Raw genomic sequence first — 20,936 nt, 5'->3', positions numbered from 1 at the left:
AGAAGGCCCGTGCTGCCCTAGTTAGAGCATCCCAACTCCAACAGAGGCAGGCTAACCAAAGCAGGAGGGCAGGACCTACGTTTCGCCCAGGACAAAGAGTGTGGCTCTCTACCCGAGATCTTCCCCTGCGGGTGGAATCCCGTAAACTGGCTCCAAGATACATAGGCCCCTTCAAGATCCTCAAAAGGATTAACCCGGTCTCCTTTCGTCTGCTCCTGCCCAGGTCTATGAAAATCCATCCAACTTTCCATGTTTCTCGATTAAAACCAGTTGTTTGTTCCACTTTGTCTCCAGCCAGTAAGCCTGCCCCAGCTCCCCGCATGATCGCTGGTCAGCCAGTGTACACAGTCCGCAGATTGCTGGATTGCCGCCGGGTACGCAGAAGTGTTCAGTACCTCGTAGATTGGGAGGGTTATGGCCCAGAGGAGCGGACCTGGGTTCCAGCTCGGGATATCTTGGACAAGGCTCTCATCTCAGAGTTTCACCAAGCTCGAGAAGACCATCTGGGGAACGTCAGGAGCCGTTCCTAGGGGAGGGGATCCTGTAATGGACTCATTTCTACATTGCTGACTTTATCCTGGCCAGCAGGGGTCACTCTCCTTGAGCCCTTTATGTCATGCTCTCTCCAGAACAGCAGATGGCTCTAGCATCATGAACTTTAGCCTCTCCACTCCTCTAGCTGGCGCTATTGCCCCATACTACGTTCAGTGTCCTGCTAATCAGCTTTGATTTCTCACACCTGTGTTTGACCCTTTATAAGTTTGTTCATTTCCTGCCATTGTGTTCAGTCTTGAGCCTATTTTCCCTGTGTATCCAGTTGCCAGTTCTCAAGTTAAGCTTTGATTGTTTTTGCGTATTTTGGACCCTTGTGTCTTTCTTTATTTGTTGTGTTTTCTATGTTTATTTTGTACTTTGATTGTCTAGTAAAGATACTTTGATTTTTTGAAGAATCAAGTCCCTTGGCTTTTTCCTCTTCTGCTATTGGGTTCACCTGTAGTGAAGATAGCTCAGTGAGTTAATCTATACTCCTAGGGCATCAGAGACCCGGGTTCAATCCTCACTTCAAGCAGCCCCATTACATTTTCAATGGTATTGGTACCGAATACTGAAATTTTGGTACCGTGACAACACTAGTGTGAACCAACAAGTGTATATAACAGTATAACACTTTGTCCTAACCAAATGTGACACTGCGACATGTGATGAAAGGAATCTTTTCCACGCTTTTGTCCTAGCCGGCCGCAACAGTGATACAAAACTAACAACAATAGATTTTTATATATACGCTTTCTATTTCTGAGATTTCACAGCTGGAACAACAGTAGGCAAATTATTACAACGATAATCTCAACTGCTAATTATGTGTTTATTTATTGTCGAAAAGGTATAATGTGAGTTTGAATATAATTTATCTTGACATGTATAGCCATACTAAAAGCAACAATGGATAATTTACTCCAGATCTAAAAAAAAAACAGCATTACATCTGTGAAATCAGTTTGAACCAACAAGTGTATATAACAGTATAACACTGCAACACTGCAACACCGAATCCGCAACGTTGATACGCAACTAATAACAGATTTTATTTTAGATACAGTTTCTATTTCTCAGATGTAATAGCTGGAACAACAGCATACAAATTATTACAATAATAAACCCAAGTGTTGATTATGTGTTTTATTTAATGCTGAAAAGGTAAATGTGAGTTTAATCATTTAGCTTGACATGTATAGCCATACTGAAAGCATAAACAGATAATTTACCTCAGATATTGAAAAAAACTGAAACAAACATTACAACTGTGAACTCAGTGTGAACCAACAAGTGTATCTAACAGTCTAACACTGTGTCCTAACCAAATGCCACACCATGAAGTGATAAAAGTTATCTTTTTTTATGTTTTTGTCCTAGCAGTCCGCAGTGCTGATGTACAACTAGTAACAGTTTTTTTGATACAGTTTCTATTTCTAAGATGTCATAGCTGCAACCACAGTATACAAATTATTACAATAATAATCTCAAGTGTTAATTATGTGTCTTATTTAATGCTGAAAAGTTATAATGTGAGTATTTAACTTGACATGTATAGCCATACTGAAAGCAAAAATTGATAATTTAAATCAGATCTTAAAAAAAAAAACATTACAGCTGTGAACTCAGTATGAACCAACAAGTGTATATAATAGAATGAAGGTGTATTCACGCCATATCAGAATTCCCGTAATTACGAAATTCCAAATTGTAAAAAGCGTTCACGTCCTCGTAGAACTTGTAATACAACTTGTGAACTGGGAGTCTTCTGAGAGCTACAACTTGTACCATATGACCGCTGTACCACCTGACCAATGTAGGCTCTGTTTAGGCGTTGATAGTGTTGCCATAGAAAAGCATAATTCTGAGTCCGTGGACGAGAACAACTCCGAGTAGAAGGTCACATGTTGTCATCTCGAAATTACAATAATTACGATATGGGGTGAACACAGCATAACACTAACCAGTCCTAACCAGATGTGACACTGTGACACATGATAAAAGGTATCTTTTCCATGTTTTTTGTCCTAACCAGCCACAACAGTAATACACAACTAGTAACAACGGATTTTAGTTTAGGTAAGGTTTCTGTTTCACAGATGAAACAACAGTATACAAATTATTACAATGTTAAACTCAAGTGCTGTTTTATTTCATGTGAAAATGTATAATGTGTGTCTGAATATCATTTAACTTGACATGTATAGCAGTACTGAAAGCAACAATGGATAATTTACCTCAGATCTTGAAAAATAAATAAAAGAAACATAGACATTACAACTGTGAACTCAAAGTCAACCAACAAGTGTATTTCCTGACAAAGATTATATCAGTCACTTGGTATGTATTTTAATCATATTTAAATGGTTAAATATTTACAAATTAGATTCACATCCAGTGCAGTGCACTTGCAGAAAGAGCCTGCCCATAATTTCTTCTGATTGGCTGTTATTTTTTTATTGATTATGTTGCATCACATGGCCATGTAGCATCTGGTATGGATGGATAATTTGCTTGTTGTGACTGTATTGCATTGTGTTAGACTAAGACATGTTGTAACAATAATAATTCGACTTTGGGCCATTGAATTATTATAAAACTAATGCTAATAATACAACATCCCATCATTGTCTATTTGAATGTCATATTTTAATGTCATATTTTATCATATTCATTTATATCATATTTTTTTATAAAATAGTATATAGAATTTTTATAATAATCATTTAAGTATTACATTTAATATACTTTTTTTTTCTGTGATGGCAAAGCTCCTTTTTTAGTAAATCTCTATGTCGTTATTTATTTGTGGAATACATGTGACAAGTTCATAGTGATGAATGCCATAAAATATTTGTCATTGTGCTTGTGGTGTTTTTATCTCTTTTTGTTTATTCAGTAAGAATTCCCAGCTTACTATTTTTGAAAAAAAAAAAAAAAAAAAAAAAAAAAAAAAAAAACGGCATATTGATTTGGATTGCTATGATGCTGTGTAAATAACCTAATGTTAATTTTTGTGTGAACTGTTCCTTTATGAGTATTAGGAATTAAAAAAATTCATTTACCTGTGTTATTTAATCCAAACAACAGGGGGCAGGAAATAGCGAACGAAAGCACCCAAACCACCGAGATCATTACCGTGACTCGTCTCTTGGAGCTGTAGCGTGTGTTGTACAACATCGGCATGGCAACAGCCGTGTACCTGCACGAGAAGCCCAGAGGGAAGGAGATGAAGAGGGGGTGGATTTGCATTCAGGCAGACAAACAGTGAAGGAAACAATGATGGTCACACCTGACCAGCTGCCTCTGATAGCAGCTGCCATTATTGTGCCATCATCTCTCTTGCTTTTGTAACCGTAATAAACCTAAACATCATCATGATGATCACTATCATTTCAAAAGCTTTCAGGGGTTTTCCTACTCTAACAAAAAGCTTTTACATTCTGGGGGAGCTCACTAAGCGTGAATGACACTGTCTGAAAGTCTGTCTGCGTTGTTTTAGCACTGAATTTAGCAGTGAATGGAATCTGTATGGTAAAATTATCTGTTTGAAGTGGACTACTGTAATCTGGCACACTTTACTGGGGCTCTTTAGAAAGCCGAAAGTACCCATTTATACTGTAATGTTCTTCTTCATCAAATAGTCATCATTTGATGAATTACTGCTGCCATGATCAATAAAAATGTAGACAAACACTACTTATATCATTGAGTATACCACCTGGTTTCTGTGGATGGGAATAGCATATTTTAATTGGGGAAGGCAATTTAGCACCTGATTAAACTGAATTACCGTACATGTGGTTAGTGAATAAGATACAGGTTTTTGCCCTGAAAAAACTGTTTAGTGAATTCATCCATCTGTATATCACACCTTCACTCAAAAGTGAAAATTCTGTCATTTATTCGCCCTCATGTCATTCCAAACCTGAACACAAAAGACAACATTTTGAAGAATGCCAGAAACCAAGCAGTTTTGCTGACCTTTGACTTTCATTATATGAATGAAATATCGTTCTTTCTGTTCCACAGAAACATGAATTAAAGGATTAGTTCATGTCCAGAATAAGAATACAATTTTTCTGCTAATTTACTTACCACCATGTCATCCAAGATGTTTATGTCTATCTTCAGTCGAAAAGAAATTAAGGTTTTGAGGGAAACATTCCAGGATTCTTCTCCATATCATGGACATCTATGGTGGCCAACAGGTTTAAGGTCCAAACTGCAGTTTCAATGCAGCTTCAATTGTGGAATTGTGTGCCCCTAAATTTTATAGCAACAGTTTGGACAGGACCCTTTTCTTTTCTAACATGACAACGCCTATAAGGCAAAGTTCAAAAAAAAAAAAAAAAGACTGATTCGGTCAGTGTGGAAGAACTTGACTACAGTCATGGCCAAAAGTTTTGAGAATGACACAAATATTAGTTTTCACAAAGTTTGCTGCTCAACTGCTTTCAGATCTTTGTTTCAGTTGTTTCTGTGATGTACTGAAATATAATTACAAGCACTTCATACATTTCAAAGGCTTTTATTGACAATTACATGACATTTATGCAAAGAGTCAGTATTTGCAGTGTTGGCCCTTCTTTTTCAGGACCTCTGCAAATCGACTGGGCATGCTCTCAATCAACTTCTGGGCCAAATCCTGACTGATAGCAACCCATTCTTTCATAATCACTTCTTGGAGTTTGTCAGAATTAGTGGGTTTTTGTTTTTCCACCCGGCTCTTGAGGATTGACCACAAGTTCTCAATGGGATTAAGATCTGGGGAGTTTCCAGGCCATGGACCCAAAATTTCAACGTTTTGGTCTCCGAGCCACTTAGTTATCACTTTTGCCTTATGGCACGGTGCTCCATCGTGCTGGAAAATGCATTGTTTTTCACCAAACTGTTGTTGGATTGTTGGAAGAAGTTGCTGTTGGAGGGTGTTTTGGTACCATTCTTTATTCATGGCTGTGTTTTTGGGCAAAATTGTGAGTGAGCCCACTCCCTTGGATGAGAAGCAACCCCACACATGAATGGTCTCAGGATGCTTTACTTTTGGCATGACACAGGACTGATGGTAGCACTCACCTTTTCTTCTCTGGACAAGCCTTTTTCCAGATGCCTCAAACAATCGGAAAGAGGATTCATCAGAGAATATGACTTTGCCCCAGTCCTCAGCAGTCCATTCGCCATACTTTTTGCAGAAGATCAATCTGTCCCTGATGTTTTTTTTTTTGGAGAGAAGTGGCTTCTTTGCTGCCCTTCTTAACACCAGGCCATCTTCCAAAAGTCTTCGCTTCACTGTGCGTGCAGATGCGCTCACACTTGCCTGCTGCTATTCCTAAGCAAGCTTTGCACTGGTGGCGCTCTGATCCCGCAGCTGAATCCTCTTTAGGAGACGATCCTGGCGCTTGCTGGACTTTCTTGGATGCCCTGAAGCCTTCTTAACAATGCAGTGGAAAGATTTTTTTCAAGATTAAGTTAATTTTCATGGCAAAGAAGGACTATGTAATTCATCTGATCAGTCTTCATAACATTCTGGAGTATATGCAAATTGCTATTATAAAAACTTCAGCAGCAACTTTTCCAATTTCCAATATTTATGTAATTCTCAAAACTTTTGGCCACGACTGTAGTCTGCTAATCCTAGCTAAACACCTCTTGAGCCAAAACACTTCCAAAACTGTTGCAACAGAGTTGGAAATACAGTTTTTAAATACATGAATTATGGTTCCATCTTTGTTGCCACAGTTTTGTAAGTGCCCTTTTCTGTTCTAAAGAAGGAGGTGCCCCATTCTTTTGTCCATACAGTGAATGTACAAGTCATTGGTGATTGGTGATGAGTTTTTGGCTCAAGGTCTGCATTTAAAGTCACACCAGAGGTGTTCAGCTGGGATTAGGACTTGGCTTTATGCAGAACAGTCAAGTTCTTTCACATTGACTGAATCAATCATTTCTTTTTGAACCTTGATTTATACAGAGACATTATCATGTTACAATAGAAAAGGGTCCTGTCCAAACTATTGCTATAAATTCAGAAGCACACAATTCTCTAGAATATCATTATATGTTTCACAAATGCTTGTCTTGCACTAGCTTCGCAGTGCGCATCCATGACATGACACAGTCAGGGGCAGACTTAACCAATAGACGAGGTAGGTGGCCACCTGGGCCCTGAGAATCAGAGAGCCCCATCTGATATTGCCTAAACATATTTGCAGCATTGAACAATGCAGCCAATCACAGACAAATCTGTTAATTTCTTGAACACAATGACAAGAAGTGTTTAAATTAGAATCCACTCATTGCTCAAAACACAGTTTGCGGAGCGCTCTTTGCACACATTCTAGGCTGTACATTACTGACTGTTTTAGAACAGAGATATTCACCTCAGTAAAGAAAAGATTGCATTTTAAGTCGTAATTTTATTTGTCTTGATGTTTTAAAATGTGTGCTTTTTTTAGGCGCGCCAGCACAATCTGTTGCGCACTTGTAAATGCATTCGTTTAAATGTTCGAATGCAATGACTGGGGATTTTTGCTTAATAATAGATTACATTTTCTATTTGTTTCTCTGCAAACCCTACAGTATGCCTTCAAAGCACTTGGAATATGGAATGGCTTTCTTGGGATAATTTCAAGTTAGTAAAAAGATAGTAAAAATTTAAGAGTAATGTGTGGTTAGTTCTTTGTCTGTACTTCGGTTCAAAAAGGTAGGGTAGGGTGAAAAACTCATCTAATTTTCTCCTCCATGTTCAGAATCATCCAAATACCTTTTTGTAAAGGGCATTTCACGCGTGACCTTTCCAACGTGATGATGTACTGTAATGCATGAATTTGAGCTAGTGCAAGATGAGCATTTGTGGTTAGAAACAATATAATTTTTTTTTTTTTTTTAAGAAAATGATTGTTTTCGCTAGATAAGATATTGTTGTAGAGCCTTTTGAAGTGCCACTAAAAATACAGTTTGGACCTTCAACCCATTGACCACCATTGAAGTCCACAATATGGAGAAACATCCTGAAATGCTGTCCCTGAAAAACCTTAATTTCTTTTCAACTGGAGAAAGAAACACATGAACAACTTGGATGACATGAGGGTAAGTAAATTATCAGGAAATTATATCAACTAATCATTTAAGTCAAAGAGATTTGGAACAAAATGAGGCAGATTCTACAGTTTTGGGTTAACTATCCCTTTTGCTGTCTTTCATTTTAACATCACTATTTCTAAAACTGACTCAACTGCTGGATTCAAATGACATTTGGAGGCAAGCACAACTGTATAAATCATCAAAATACAAGATACACGATACTGTATATACAACAACCCCCCATTCCACTGCCCACTAAGATATGTGATTGATCTAAGGCATTCTTGCCATTTAGAAGAATCATTACACTTTTTCTAAACTGATAGCAGAACCTACCTGTCAATACTAATGGCGCACAGATTAAGAATGCTGGCCGTGCACATCATGACGTCCAGGGTGACAAACACGTCACAATGGATTTTACTGAAACGCCACTCCCCCACCACCTGCAACACATGCACATACACGTGATCAGACTTGAAAAGACAAGTTAAATTATTTAATGTGGAAAACAACTAGAAGCCCATACTGGCAGATAAAAAAATTAATTAATAATGAGGGATATAGAATGCATTGGAAAAACTCAAAACTGAATACAAATGTAGTAACTGAAAATAATGTATTATATAAAAACGGTAACACTTTATAATAAGGCTTTACTTGTTAACATTATTTAACTATCTATACTGCCTATGACAAAATTTAGCTGTTTTAGATTAATAGTGGGGCATATTGCGGAACCTTTTCTCTGTATGACACCGTATAAAAAAACATTATCTAAAAAAAGCTTTTCAAATAAAATTACTCATGATTGAAAAATACTGTTGACTTTTTATATTATGTAGGGAATATCCAGTTGTTTTCCACAAAACCTTTCATTTAGAACCTGCATGCGCTTTTGTATGGAGAGATTTTTAACACCCCACAGAGCCTTGGCAATACTGCTGAGAAGCCATTAATACACACAAATCAGTGTGACGACAAACAGCAGCATTTCTATGAAATATTCCAGTTAGCAGTTTTACAAAGCAAAAGACGAAACGATAGCTCATAGAACTGCAACAGGGCTAACAGCACTTGAGAGGTGGGAGATATATTCATGCCTTATTAAATGTATGAAAGGCTATTTTCGCAATCATACGCTCAGTGATCTGAATTAAAAAAGAAAAACACATTATATGGTCGCTTAGCTTTGGTTTTACAATTTATCTCTTAATATATGCTTTAAAGTCCATCACCTTTCGATTTAAGTGCATTCAACAAGCTTTTAGTGGACCTCTTAAGCTCTTAGTATGAATAAGTAAAGAGATACTTAACTGTATTTTAAGTATGTATGCTTAGAATTATTAGTACAGTATAATAGACTAATTACTGTATGTGTATTTTTTTCTGGTTCAGTGTGCATTATATATTTCTTTAACTATTTGTGACCATTTCCATTTTCAAATTTTCAATTTTATTTGACCTTAGTCAAAGACTTACAGAGTAATCAGTTACTGAATGTATTGTTATTCAATACAAATGCAAAACACGGAAGTTTAACACTTTATTTTAAAGGACCAATTCTCACTATTAACTAGTTGCTTATTAGCATGCATATTACTAGCATAATGATGTTTACTTGTACCTATAAAGCACATATTAATACCTTATTCTGCATGACAATATTAGATTTCTTATTCCTAGCTCATACCTAAACTTAACAACTACTTTACCATTAATAAAAAGCAAATTAGGAGTTCATTTAAGGAAAACGAATTAATTTTGAATACGTGTTCCCTATTCTAAAGTGTTACAGCAGACTAATGCTATGTTTTCTATATTCCTCCATACCTAGTGCTGTAAATGACAGTAGCATTAGCCTCCCTTGTGTCACCTAAAACATTTGTATTCATTCAAAAATCCATACAAATGAAATTATGCAGGTTATTCATAAAATGTATTTTTTCCTATATTAAATAATGATACTCCTCAGAAAGTGTTTTCTTAATAGAGTTACATGCCCTTTACAACTGAGAACTTATCAGTACTCATGTGACACCACGTTAAGGCAGCAGTAGCTGGTACCAGGGGAACAAGATTGAGTGAGCTAATAGAAAGAGCAAGATTTTCCAAAACAACTCTATAGAGAAACAACGAGAGTCCTTTAAGTCAATGTGCTTTCTTCTTTATCTCAGGAGACATAAATAATAATTCTTCACTGCAAACTGTCATATCTGATCTACCTGTCATTTCCACCACCAGCAGATTGCAGAAATCTTTGAAACTGACAGTCTAAAAAGTTGACTTTAATTTTAGTCCTCATGTCCCCTTTGTCTGCAAACTTTTGTACTATTAGAGACACACATATACATCAAAAGAGTATCATCACACATCATGTGTTTGGGGTGAATTAACTTCACAATTCACTGACTATACTGGATTTTTGCCCACAATACATATGTTGCTTTTATTAATGCTTTGTTTCAATTCAGAATACCTTAATCCGGCATACTTTACTACAGGGTTGTGCGCCATTCAGAAATTTTAATTCCAATGCATTTCCTGAACTGAATATGAGATTGTCACGGTACATACATCTGTTGTGTTTTTCTCTGTCTCGTTATCATGTGGTATGTGTGTGTATGCGTGTGACGTCATGCTCCCCAGCACGCTGCCAATCAGTCCTCCACAGGTGCATCTCATCATCCCCGGCTATATATACTCACCTCGCTTTCATCTCCTCTGTCGATAGTTCATTCTGGATTTGGGTTCGTGTCAGGATTGTTGGTCGTGTCTTCGTCTCGTTGGATGTGTATTTCGTCAGTGTTCTGGATTTACTCACCTTCACGGGATCATCACGCCACATCACCGCAGCCATCAAGCCCCTGTGTCACACCAGCCGAGGGATCTCACCACTTTGCAGTTTGTTCTTTGTTTGTCTCAATAAACGTTCATTGCACTGCATTTGCTTCCTCGTCTCTGTTTGCACCGTCACAGAACTATCGACCATCAATGGAAGCAGCAGGATCTTCACGTCTCACTCTGGAGGAATGTTTGATGTCTTGCATCTCTCGGCTGGAAGCCCAGGAGAAGAGCTCCACGGACACGGGAACGGCCGTCCGAGCTCTTGTGACACAGGTGTCCGACCTGACCCAGCGGATGCAACAAATGCAACTTCCCGCTGCGCCACCCACGCCGCCCATGTCGGCCGCTCCGGTTCCCCTTCCTGGACCATCTGGGGCTGCCCATCTACCGGAGCCCCGCCTTCCCCCACCAGAGCTGTACAGTGGTGAGCCGAACTTCTGCCGAGCTTTCCTCACTAGATGTACGATGCATTTTTCTTTACAGCCCCGCACGTTTCCTAGTGAGGAGAGCAAGGTGGCGTTCGCGCTCACCCTGTTAACGGGGAAGGCAGCCCTTTGGGGCACGGCGGTGTGGGAGAACCAGGATCCGTGTTGTGCCTCGTTCTCGGCACTTGCCGCCGAGATGAAAAGGGTGTTTGACCGCGCAGCCACCGGAAGAGAGGCTGCGCGGAGACTAACGGACCTCAAGCAGGGGGAGAGGTCCGTTTCTGATTTTTCCATCGAGTTTCGCACCCTGGCGGCAGAGTGCCGATGGAACGAGGAGGCGCAGTGGGACATGTTCCTGCATGGGCTGGCTGACCGCGTCCAACGGGAAATCTACGCCCTGGATCTGCCCGCAGACCTCAACGCCCTCATCGACCTGGCACTGCGGGTGGACGCTCGACTCTCCCGAGCCGAGCGGCGGTGGTTACCCGCTCGGTTCCCCCCTGGGGAGGGACTCTCACCTCGAGCCAGCGGCAGTGACGCGGTCAGTCCCTTCGACGATCACGAGCCTATGCAGGTGGGTCGGGCTCGGCTTACTCGGGAGGAGAGGGAGAGGCGGAGATCCCGCGGATTCTGTATGTACTGTGGGGCAGCTGGGCACTTTGCTGCCAGCTGTCCGGTAAAAGGGCAGGCCCGGCAGTAAATGTGAGGCTACTGTCGGGTGGGATCTCCGCTACCAAGCCCTCGTCTAGACCCTCCTCCACCCTCCTTCCGGTTAGGCTTGCATGGCATCTTCACGACATCCGTTGCACTGCACTACTGGATTCGGGGGCGGAAGGTAATTTTATGGATTTTTCGTTTGCTGTTCTTCACCATGTTCCACTTCTTCCCCTCAGTAGTACCATCGCCGTCCACGCCCTCAACGGTCAGACTCTTCCCACCATCACCACCATATCCGAACCTGTTACTCTCACGGTGTCAGGCAATCACCGTGAGAGTATTTCCTTTTACATACTGGACTCCCCTCATGCACCCGTTGTTTTAGGTCACCCTTGGCTCATCAAACACAACCCCAGGATTGATTGGCAGCTTAAGTCTGTGTCTGAGTGGAGCATTAAGTGTCATGAGTCCTGTCTTGTGTCTGCTTGTTCGTCTGTTTCTGGTGTTGTGTTGCAGGAAAAGACGACAGATCTGTGTAACGTGCCCGCGGAGTACCTCGACCTGAAGGAAGTGTTCAGTAAGTCTAGGGCTGATTCTCTCCCTCCTCATCGTCCCTATGACTGTGCTATAGATTTACTGCCAGGTACGTCTCCGCCTAAGGGCAAATTATATTCACTTTCTACTCCTGAAAGAGAGGCTATGGAGAAATACATTTCTGATTCTCTAGCAGCCGGGTTCATTCGACCCTCCTCTTCTCCAGCGGGGGCGGGGTTCTTTTTTGTGGGGAAGAAAGACGGATCTCTGCGACCTTGTATTGATTACCGGGGGTTGAATAATATCACGGTAAAGAATACCTATCCTTTGCCGTTGATATCTTCAGCCTTCGAGAGGTTGCAGGGAGCGTCAGTCTTCACTAAATTGGACTTAAGAAACGCTTATCATTTGGTTCGCATCAGGAGGGGAGATGAGTGGAAGACCGCCTTTAATACCCCCAGGGGGCACTTTGAGTACTTGGTCATGCCCTTCGGCTTGTCCAACTCCCCAGGGGTCTTTCAGGCACTCGTCAATGATGTGCTGCGAGACATGGTCGATCAATTCATTTATGTCTACCTGGACGACATATTGATTTTTTCCTCTTCTCTCCAGGAACATGTGCAGCACGTCAGACGAGTGCTCCAAAGGCTGTTAGAGAATGGGCTTTTTGTCAAGGCGGAGAAATGCGACTTTCATGCACAGTCTGTTCCTTTTCTAGGGTACATCTTGTCGGCTGAGGGAGTTCGTGTGGATCCAGCGAAGGTTCAGGCTGTGGTGGATTGGCCAACTCCAGATTCCCGTAAGGCCCTACAGAGGTTTCTGGGGTTTGCCAATTTTTAAGGGTCGGGGGTACCCTTTATTGTATGGACCGATCACAAGAACCTCGAATATATCAAAACTGCTAAAAGATTGAACTCTAGGCAGGCTCGGTGGGCACTTTTTTTCGGACGTTTTGACTTTACTCTCTCGTTCCGCCCGGGTTCCAAAAATATCAAACCCGACTCTTTGTCACGCATTTTTGACCACGCCGATCGCCCGTCTACTCCCGAGAGTATTTTTCCTGAGACGCTTATCGTTTCAACTCTCATTTGGGAGGTCGAAACGAAGGTTAAAACAGCCTTAGAAGGGGTAACGCCTCCGGACGCTTGCCCACCGAACCGTTTATTTGTGCCAGAGGAATTACGGTCTGAGGTTATTCAATGGGGTCATTGCTCTAACGTAGCGTGTCATCCAGGAGTTAATCGTACCATACGTTTGGTCAAGCAACGGTTTTGGTGGCCTCTTATGGCTCGTGACGTTCGCAGTTTTGTTTTGGCTTGTTCAGTTTGTGCCACTGGTAAGACTTCTAACAGACCTCCAGATGGGCTCCTTCAACCGCTGCCGGTCCCTTCGAGACCCTGGTCCCACATCGCTCTAGATTTTGTTACCGCCCTCCCGCCCTCCCAGGGCAACACGGTAGTTTTGACCGTGGTGGACCGGTTCTCGAAGGCGGCCCATTTTATCCCCTTGCCCAAATTACCTTCAGCCAAGGAGACAGCGGTAGCTGTCATTGACCACGTCTTTCGGATACATGGCCTCCCGACGGACGTGGTCTCTGACAGGGGACCCCAATTTGTATCCAAATTTTGGAAAGAGTTTTGTAAATTACTGGGGGCCACTGTTAGTCTCTCTTCGGGGTTCCATCCTCAAAGCAATGGTCAAACTGAGAGAGCCAACCAAGATTTGGAGAGAACGTTGCGATGTATGGTCACTAGAAACCCTTCCTCCTGGAGCCAACAACTCTCGATGGTGGAGTACGCCCACAATTCGTTACCAGTATCATCTACGGGCCTATCCCCATTTGAAGGTAGTATAGGGTACCAGCCACCAGTTTTTTCCAGTCTGGAATCCGAAGTCGCGGTCCCCTCTGCTCACGCCTTTGTCCAGAGGTGTCATCGCACTTGGACTAGAGCCCGTGAGACTCTGCTCCAAGTGAGAGAGCGCACCAAGGCTAAAGCCGATCGCCACCGGTCTAAGCCTCCCGTATACGTCGTCGGTTCCAAAGTGTGGCTTTCTACTAAGAACATTCCTCTGCGTTCCGTTTCGAATAAACTTGCTCCTAAATTTATTGGCCCGTTTGCTGTCACCAAAATCATTAGTCCGGTGGCAGTCCGCCTCAAACTTCCTCCAGTGTACAGGAGAATTCATCCCGTGTTTCATGTCTCCAAAATTAAACCGGTTTTTTTTGCACGTATTAATCCGCCTGCCCCGGTTCCTCCACCGCCGCGACTCGTAGATGGGGAACCCACTTATTCGGTTAATCGCATTCTGGACTCGAGACGGAGGGGGCGCGGATTCCAGTACTTGGTGGACTGGGAAGGTTACGGTCCGGAGGAGAGAAGTTGGGTGCCTGCCAGAGACATCCTGGATCACTCTCTTATTGATGAATTTAATCAACAGGTGCAGGAGGCTGGGAACGTCAGGGGACGTTCTTAGGAGAGGGGGTACTGTCACGGTACATACATCTGTTGTGTTTTTCTCTGTCTCGTTATCATGTGGTATGTGTGTGTATGCGTGTGACGTCATGCTCCCCAGCACGCTGCCAATCAGTCCTCCACAGGTGCATCTCATCATCCCCGGCTATATATACTCACCTCGCTTTCATCTCCTCTGTCGATAGTTCATTCTGGATTTGGGTTCGTGTCAGGATTGTTGGTCGTGTCTTCGTCTCGTTGGATGTGTATTTCGTCAGTGTTCTGGATTTACTCACCTTCACGGGATCATCACGCCACATCACCGCAGCCATCAAGCCCCTGTGTCACACCAGCCGAGGGATCTCACCACTTTGCAGTTTGTTCTTTGTTTGTCTCAATAAACGTTCATTGCACTGCATTTGCTTCCTCGTCTCTGTTTGCACCGTCACAGAGATAAGGTAGTAACCAGGATGTTGAATTGGAAATGGAATTTAAGGAAGAAAAATAAACTAAAATTTAATGACAAGACAAACTTTAAATATTCACTTGACAGCTTTGTTTTAAAAGCCTTGAAATTTTCAAGGTTTATTGGCCATTGATGGATGGATGGATGGATGGATGGATGGATGGATGTTTGAGTGGGTGAGTGGATGGGTGGGTGGGTGAGTAGATGGATGAATGGATGGATGGAAGGATGGATGGATGGATGGGTAGGTGAGTGGGTGAGTGGACAGATGGATAGATAGAAAGATGGATGGATGGATGGATGGATGGATGACTGATAGAAAGATGGATGGATAGATGGATGGGTGGGTGGTTGAGTGGGTGAGTGTATGGGTGGGTGGGCGAGTGAGTAGATGGATGGATGGTTGGATGGGTGGGTGGGTGAGGGAATGAATTAATGAATAGATAGGAAGATGGATGGATGGATGGATGGATGGGTAGGTGAGTGGGTGACTGGATGGATGGATAGATAGAAAGATGGATGGATGGATGGATGATTGATAGAAAGATGGATGGATGGATGGGTGTGTAGGTGAGTGGGTGAATTGATGGATGGATGGATGGGTAGGGGAGTGGGTGAATGGATGAATGGATAGATAGAAAGATGGATGGATGGATGGATGGGTAGGTGAGTGGGTGAGTGGATGGATGGATAGATAGAAAAATGGATCAATGATTGATAGAAAGATGGATGGATGGATGGATGGATGGATGGATGGGTAGGTGAGTGGGTAAATAGATGGATGGGTGGGTATGTGAGTGGGTGAATGGATGGATGGATGGATGCATGGATGGATGGTGAGTGGATGATGGATAGAAAGAAAGGTGGATGGATGGATGAATAGAAGTATGGATGGGTGGGTGAAAGGGTGGATGGATGGATAGATGGATGGATGGATAGAAAAAAGATGGATGGGTGGATTAGTGGATGGATGGATGGATTAAAGATAGACAGAAATATTGATGGATGGATGGATGGATGGATGGGTGAGTGAGTGAGTGAGTGAGTAGGTGAGTGGATAGAAACTTTAAATATTTACTTGACAGCTTTGTTTTAAAGTCTTGAGAAAACAAGTTTTAAAAGCCTTGACATTTTCAAGGTTTATTGGCCATTGATGGATGGATGGATGGATAGATGGGTGGATAACTGATACTTCAAGAGACAATGGCACTACTCCTAGCTACCATTCAAAAGGTGTTTGTTAGTTCAATAATTTCTGTTGGGCCAAAAGTCTGGGCATTTTAAGTGGTTGTATAATTAAATTGGCTCTCTCAAGGCAACTGAAGACAATGAATATGTTAACACATAGTGAATGTTACAGCCCTTTCTAGTCCTTTCATATAAGTCCTAATCTTTTTATATAAGTAAATAGAGCATTCTTTCACTGTTCAAGAATGGAGGACAATATAATTTATGTTTCTAGTCTGAGTTTTGAGCTTCTTCCAATTTCAATTCAACATCCTGGTTACTACCTTAACTCAAGTACAGCTCATGATGTGGTGTGTGGTTAGTGATTTATGTATTTATTTTTGATGCTGTAGGCACATAAAATAGTGACACAACTGTTGTTGTAAATTAGTCCTAATATTGTCTTCCAAAGCTGTAGCTGCAGGAAACATGGGTCTTTTTTCTTTGACATTGCAATGAATATTCTTATATTGTCCTATATTATGAACGCTATATTTACTCATTCTTCAAGACCTTCATAAACTCTCTAGAGAAATATCTGTAATGGATGTCCCTTTCTGCACGAAGGAAATGATGAAGGTTTCCACTTGGGAGTAGTCATTGATTTGGTGTTATCCCACTGCTTCAGCCTAGCCACTTACAAATCCCTACTATGAAAACACACTTTCAACAATGAACACTTTGTGCAATATCATCAGTCTATTTTCAAATCCAACTAAATCACGTCCTGTCAGCTGGAACTGTCAACATAACTCAGAATATATTCGCTCAATGTTCTTTTGCTCGTCACTATATCTTCGGTGCTTCTCAACACCGATCCTATTAACGTGACTTAGTTTTATAAATCAGTGATGGCATAATTCATCAGCCTTCCCTTGCTCCGTCCTCTCCATCATTAGATGCAGAAATCACAGTGAGAACATGTCTGCCTGAGCACATCTTTATAAAGCCATTCATTATTTACAGGTAAACGGTGACAAGGCGGCACTTCTTTTACATGGCCAGACTCTCTATCTCAGGCGACAGCTCAATACAGTGTGTCTGCAACACTGTCAGGAAACTCTAGAGTGATTGAAGATATCTATCTGATCTGTCTACCTTTAAGTCTTAAAGTAGCTGGCGCAGTAACCACATACATTGTACACTGGGCCTAATTCAGGCTCTTCGACAGGGGGTCCGTGGTGGTGCTACAGGGGGCCTGCCAATTATTTTTTTAATATAACTATTATTTAAAAGAATGAAAATATGAAATAGAAAAAAATAACATTACGTTAACTTCAACCAAAGTTAAAAGTTAAGAAGCTAAAGTTTTACTTTCTAAAAAAGTATCATGGTGCTTTTTGGTAGTGTGTAGTTGCTGTCTGGTTTAATTATTGCAAAATTCTTTCTGCCTTCGAGAGATGCTCTTTTTACAGCCGCCAAAATCATCAACATTCTTCAAGAGACAATGGCACTATTCCCAGCTACCATTCAAAAGGTTTTTGCTAGTTCAGTAATTTCTGTTGGGCCAAAAGTCTGGGCATTTCAACTGGTTGTATAATTAAATTGGCTCTCTTAAAGCAACTGAAGACAATGAACATGTTGACACATAGTGAATGTTACAGTCCTTTCTAGTCCTCTTTGTGTATTTCAATATAAATAGCTCTTTTTATATAAGTAATTAGAGCTTTCTTTCACTGTTCAAGACTGGAGGATAATATCATTCATGTTTCTGGTCTGAGGTGTGAGCTACTTTAGGAATACATTGTAATATCTCCAGAATACATCTAATCATTCACCGTAAGCAATACGGTGGTCACATTTTTTTCAAGGAGGTTGAAAGAGCAGCTGAGCTGACCCTGCAAAGTGCAGCCAAAGGCCAGTTTTACAGACTGATGCGGAGTGAGATGGACATTGGTAAGTGGCATGGCAATGATGCCAAGTTTTTTCTTTTGTTTTCTCGTGACCTGCCAGACATGAAAAGCCAATTGTGCAGTGCCAAAGTAATTCAAAGTTAGCATCGGATGAAAATGTCAGCATGCTTTCATTTTGACCATGATAACGCTTCTCATGTATCTTTAATAATGCTGCGCTACCAATGATTTTTTTGCACTGAGGTTTTGCATCTGAGGTTAGCCTGAAACTTGATATGGATGATATTTCAAGGCCCCATTTCTGTGGAGGGTTTGTAAGGTTTGAAGTTTGTTGCCACATGGCTTATCATTATTCAATGTGGGAGTTTTATTTTTTATGTATTTGACGATTTCCATTTTGTTTTTATGTTATTTTCTGTAGAGCAGAATGCCTGACAGGCTTGTTTCATTGATATCTCAATGATACTGAATGGGCTGAAAGACCGTACATAAAAATTCTCCATTTGTGCTACAAAAAGCACACATTCCCTACATTCTCAGAACTATTATCATTATTTCTGGTTAATGGTGCAACTGAAGAGCAAGAGGCATTCAACAGAGAATGTCTGTTGCGCTTTAGCAGTGGAATTGTAGGCTTTTGAGATAATTTTGCCATGAGCACAAACTCGATCTGAATAAATTTAAGAGTTGGCTTCAGCTACATACATCAAGAGTCACTAGGTCTCTGCCAACAAGAGTTATTATAGTTAACTAAATCTAAAAAAAAAAAAAAAATGTGTTTGTCGAAATAAAAATAACTGAAGTGAAACAGAAGTATAATATATACTATATAATAACAATAATGTCAGCTATTTGCCATGGCAACGTTTTATTCTTCATTTAGTTTAATCTGATGTAGTAAAACTAAAATAAAATTTTTAAACAGCTACGCAGACATATTAAATAGTTATATAAAATAAAATTAAAATTAAAATGGAAACAGAAAATATACAAATAAAAACTATTTCAAATTGTCAATAAAAACTATAATAGCATTTCTATGATACTAATAACTGCTGCCAAACTGATTAAAGCAAATGATAAGCTGGGGTGCTCAAACCACAACAACATAATTCCAAAAGATTAGTCAATTTTACTGGAAATCTATCAATGAATCCATCAATGAAGGCTAATACATCATTATCAGATGACCTGCAATAGCGATCCATCAGAGAAGGGAGGGACTTCAGCTGCTGTTTAGCCAGCAAGATTAGCCTATTTAGACTTACAGACATTACAATATCCACAAGGCAACCCTTTGTATGTCAGGAGCAATTAAGAGCATTCAATTACCCTGCACATCAGTGAGCTTCATCCTTGAAACCATGGCAGAGACTGTCATTTTGTGTCACAGAGGAAAACTGAATGATATTGCATTTATACAAATGCATGGTGGACTAACAATATTATATTAATTGATGTTGGCCGAAAATGCCTAATTTTCATATTGAACAATGCTGCTGATTTGTTAATGGTTAAGTACCCAGCATGCACTGAGGCATGAATAAATTACATTTTTATTTGTTTATTTGTTAGGTGCTGGGTATAGGGGTACACAATACCATATTAGTTATTAATACTGGAAATATATATAGGCAATATTAGATGTTTAATTTATATTTGGTAACACTTTATATTCACTTTATACTATATTCTTACTTTTAACTAGTTTAACTTACTTTTGACTGGCTTTTCTTAGTACATATAAAGCATTTATTCTGCATGGTCATATTCTACATCTTTAACCCTATACCAAAACTTAACAACTACTTTACTAACTATTAATAAGCTGCAAATTATGAGTTTATTGAGGCAAAAGTCATAGTTCATGGTTTATTAATAGCTAAATGTACTGAATTGAGGTCTCTTTTGTGTATTATTGCAATTTAAATAGACAAATACAGACAAAATCATGCCAATATGCTTGTTTTGATGAGTATTCATGTAAACAGAGTTGGATATGTCTTAAGTGAAAGTGTATCACTCTGCTTGCCGAAGTGACCGTATTTCTCTCAGTGAGTGCCATGGCGAATGCCCAAATCTGCTACAAATTCATTTTGGGTAAATCTAACAGGCAGTCTTTGGTCTTGTTATTCTAATATTTGTTCTAAAGCAAATAGTTTTGGCAAAATCTCATCACGTTTTTGTAAATTCAATGCTGTATATCAAAGCGCTGCCTTTGTACTTTTGACTGAATTGCCTAGCATGGTTTATGATGGCTGTTGTTGTTATTATTTAATAAATAATATTTATATAAATAATAGTGCTGTCAATCAATTAAAAATGAACTAATTTATCACACATTTTTTTCTGAAATTAATTGCGATTAATCCCACCTAACATTAAAGTTTTTAATTATATTTTTATATTGCAATAATTTCACATTCAATCTTCAAATTAATGTAGAAACAACATAAAGTATACTTTTTATATTTGTTTAATGTCAACTTTTTTATGACTGAAAGCAAGTATCACTGATAACAAATGATTTTTCCCCCTTAATATTTAATTGTTGACTATAGCCATTCAAAATTACAGTATAATTGAGAGCTATCAATGTATTAAACAATGTATTAAAAATAACTTCTAATTTAAGTGAACTTAAAACAATCTTCACATAAACTCATTATAGTAAATGTCATATAGCTGCACCCTTCAACAAGAAAATATAGCCTAATTGAATAAATTTATCAAACACTAAATTCTAAATAAATAAAGATAAAGTTTAAAATTACATACGTTATTAATTTCCTCTTTTTAATTTTGTTCTTTGATTAACAGACATCACAGCAGCTAGTTATTAGGCTATTTTGGCTGCTGT

General features: G+C 40.1%; 1 protein-coding gene across 1 annotated transcript in view; it reads right to left on the bottom strand.

The window, feature by feature from the left end:
* drd2b (dopamine receptor D2b) overlaps positions 1-20,936 on the bottom strand; it is a 92,954-nt gene that overhangs the window by 32,474 nt on the left and 39,544 nt on the right. Inside the window, exons 3-4 of the mRNA XM_073839942.1 lie at positions 7,951-8,060; positions 3,600-3,736 (exon numbers count right to left, since the gene is read on the bottom strand). Coding sequence (XP_073696043.1) covers positions 3,600-3,736; positions 7,951-8,060 — 247 coding nt within the window. The remainder of the gene's footprint in view (positions 1-3,599; positions 3,737-7,950; positions 8,061-20,936) is intronic.

The sequence above is a fragment of the Garra rufa genome, chromosome 5, assembly GCF_049309525.1.
Source record: "Garra rufa chromosome 5, GarRuf1.0, whole genome shotgun sequence".
NCBI classification, from domain to species: domain Eukaryota; kingdom Metazoa; phylum Chordata; class Actinopteri; order Cypriniformes; family Cyprinidae; genus Garra; species Garra rufa.
This window is presented reverse-complemented; position numbering and strand designations above follow the sequence as displayed.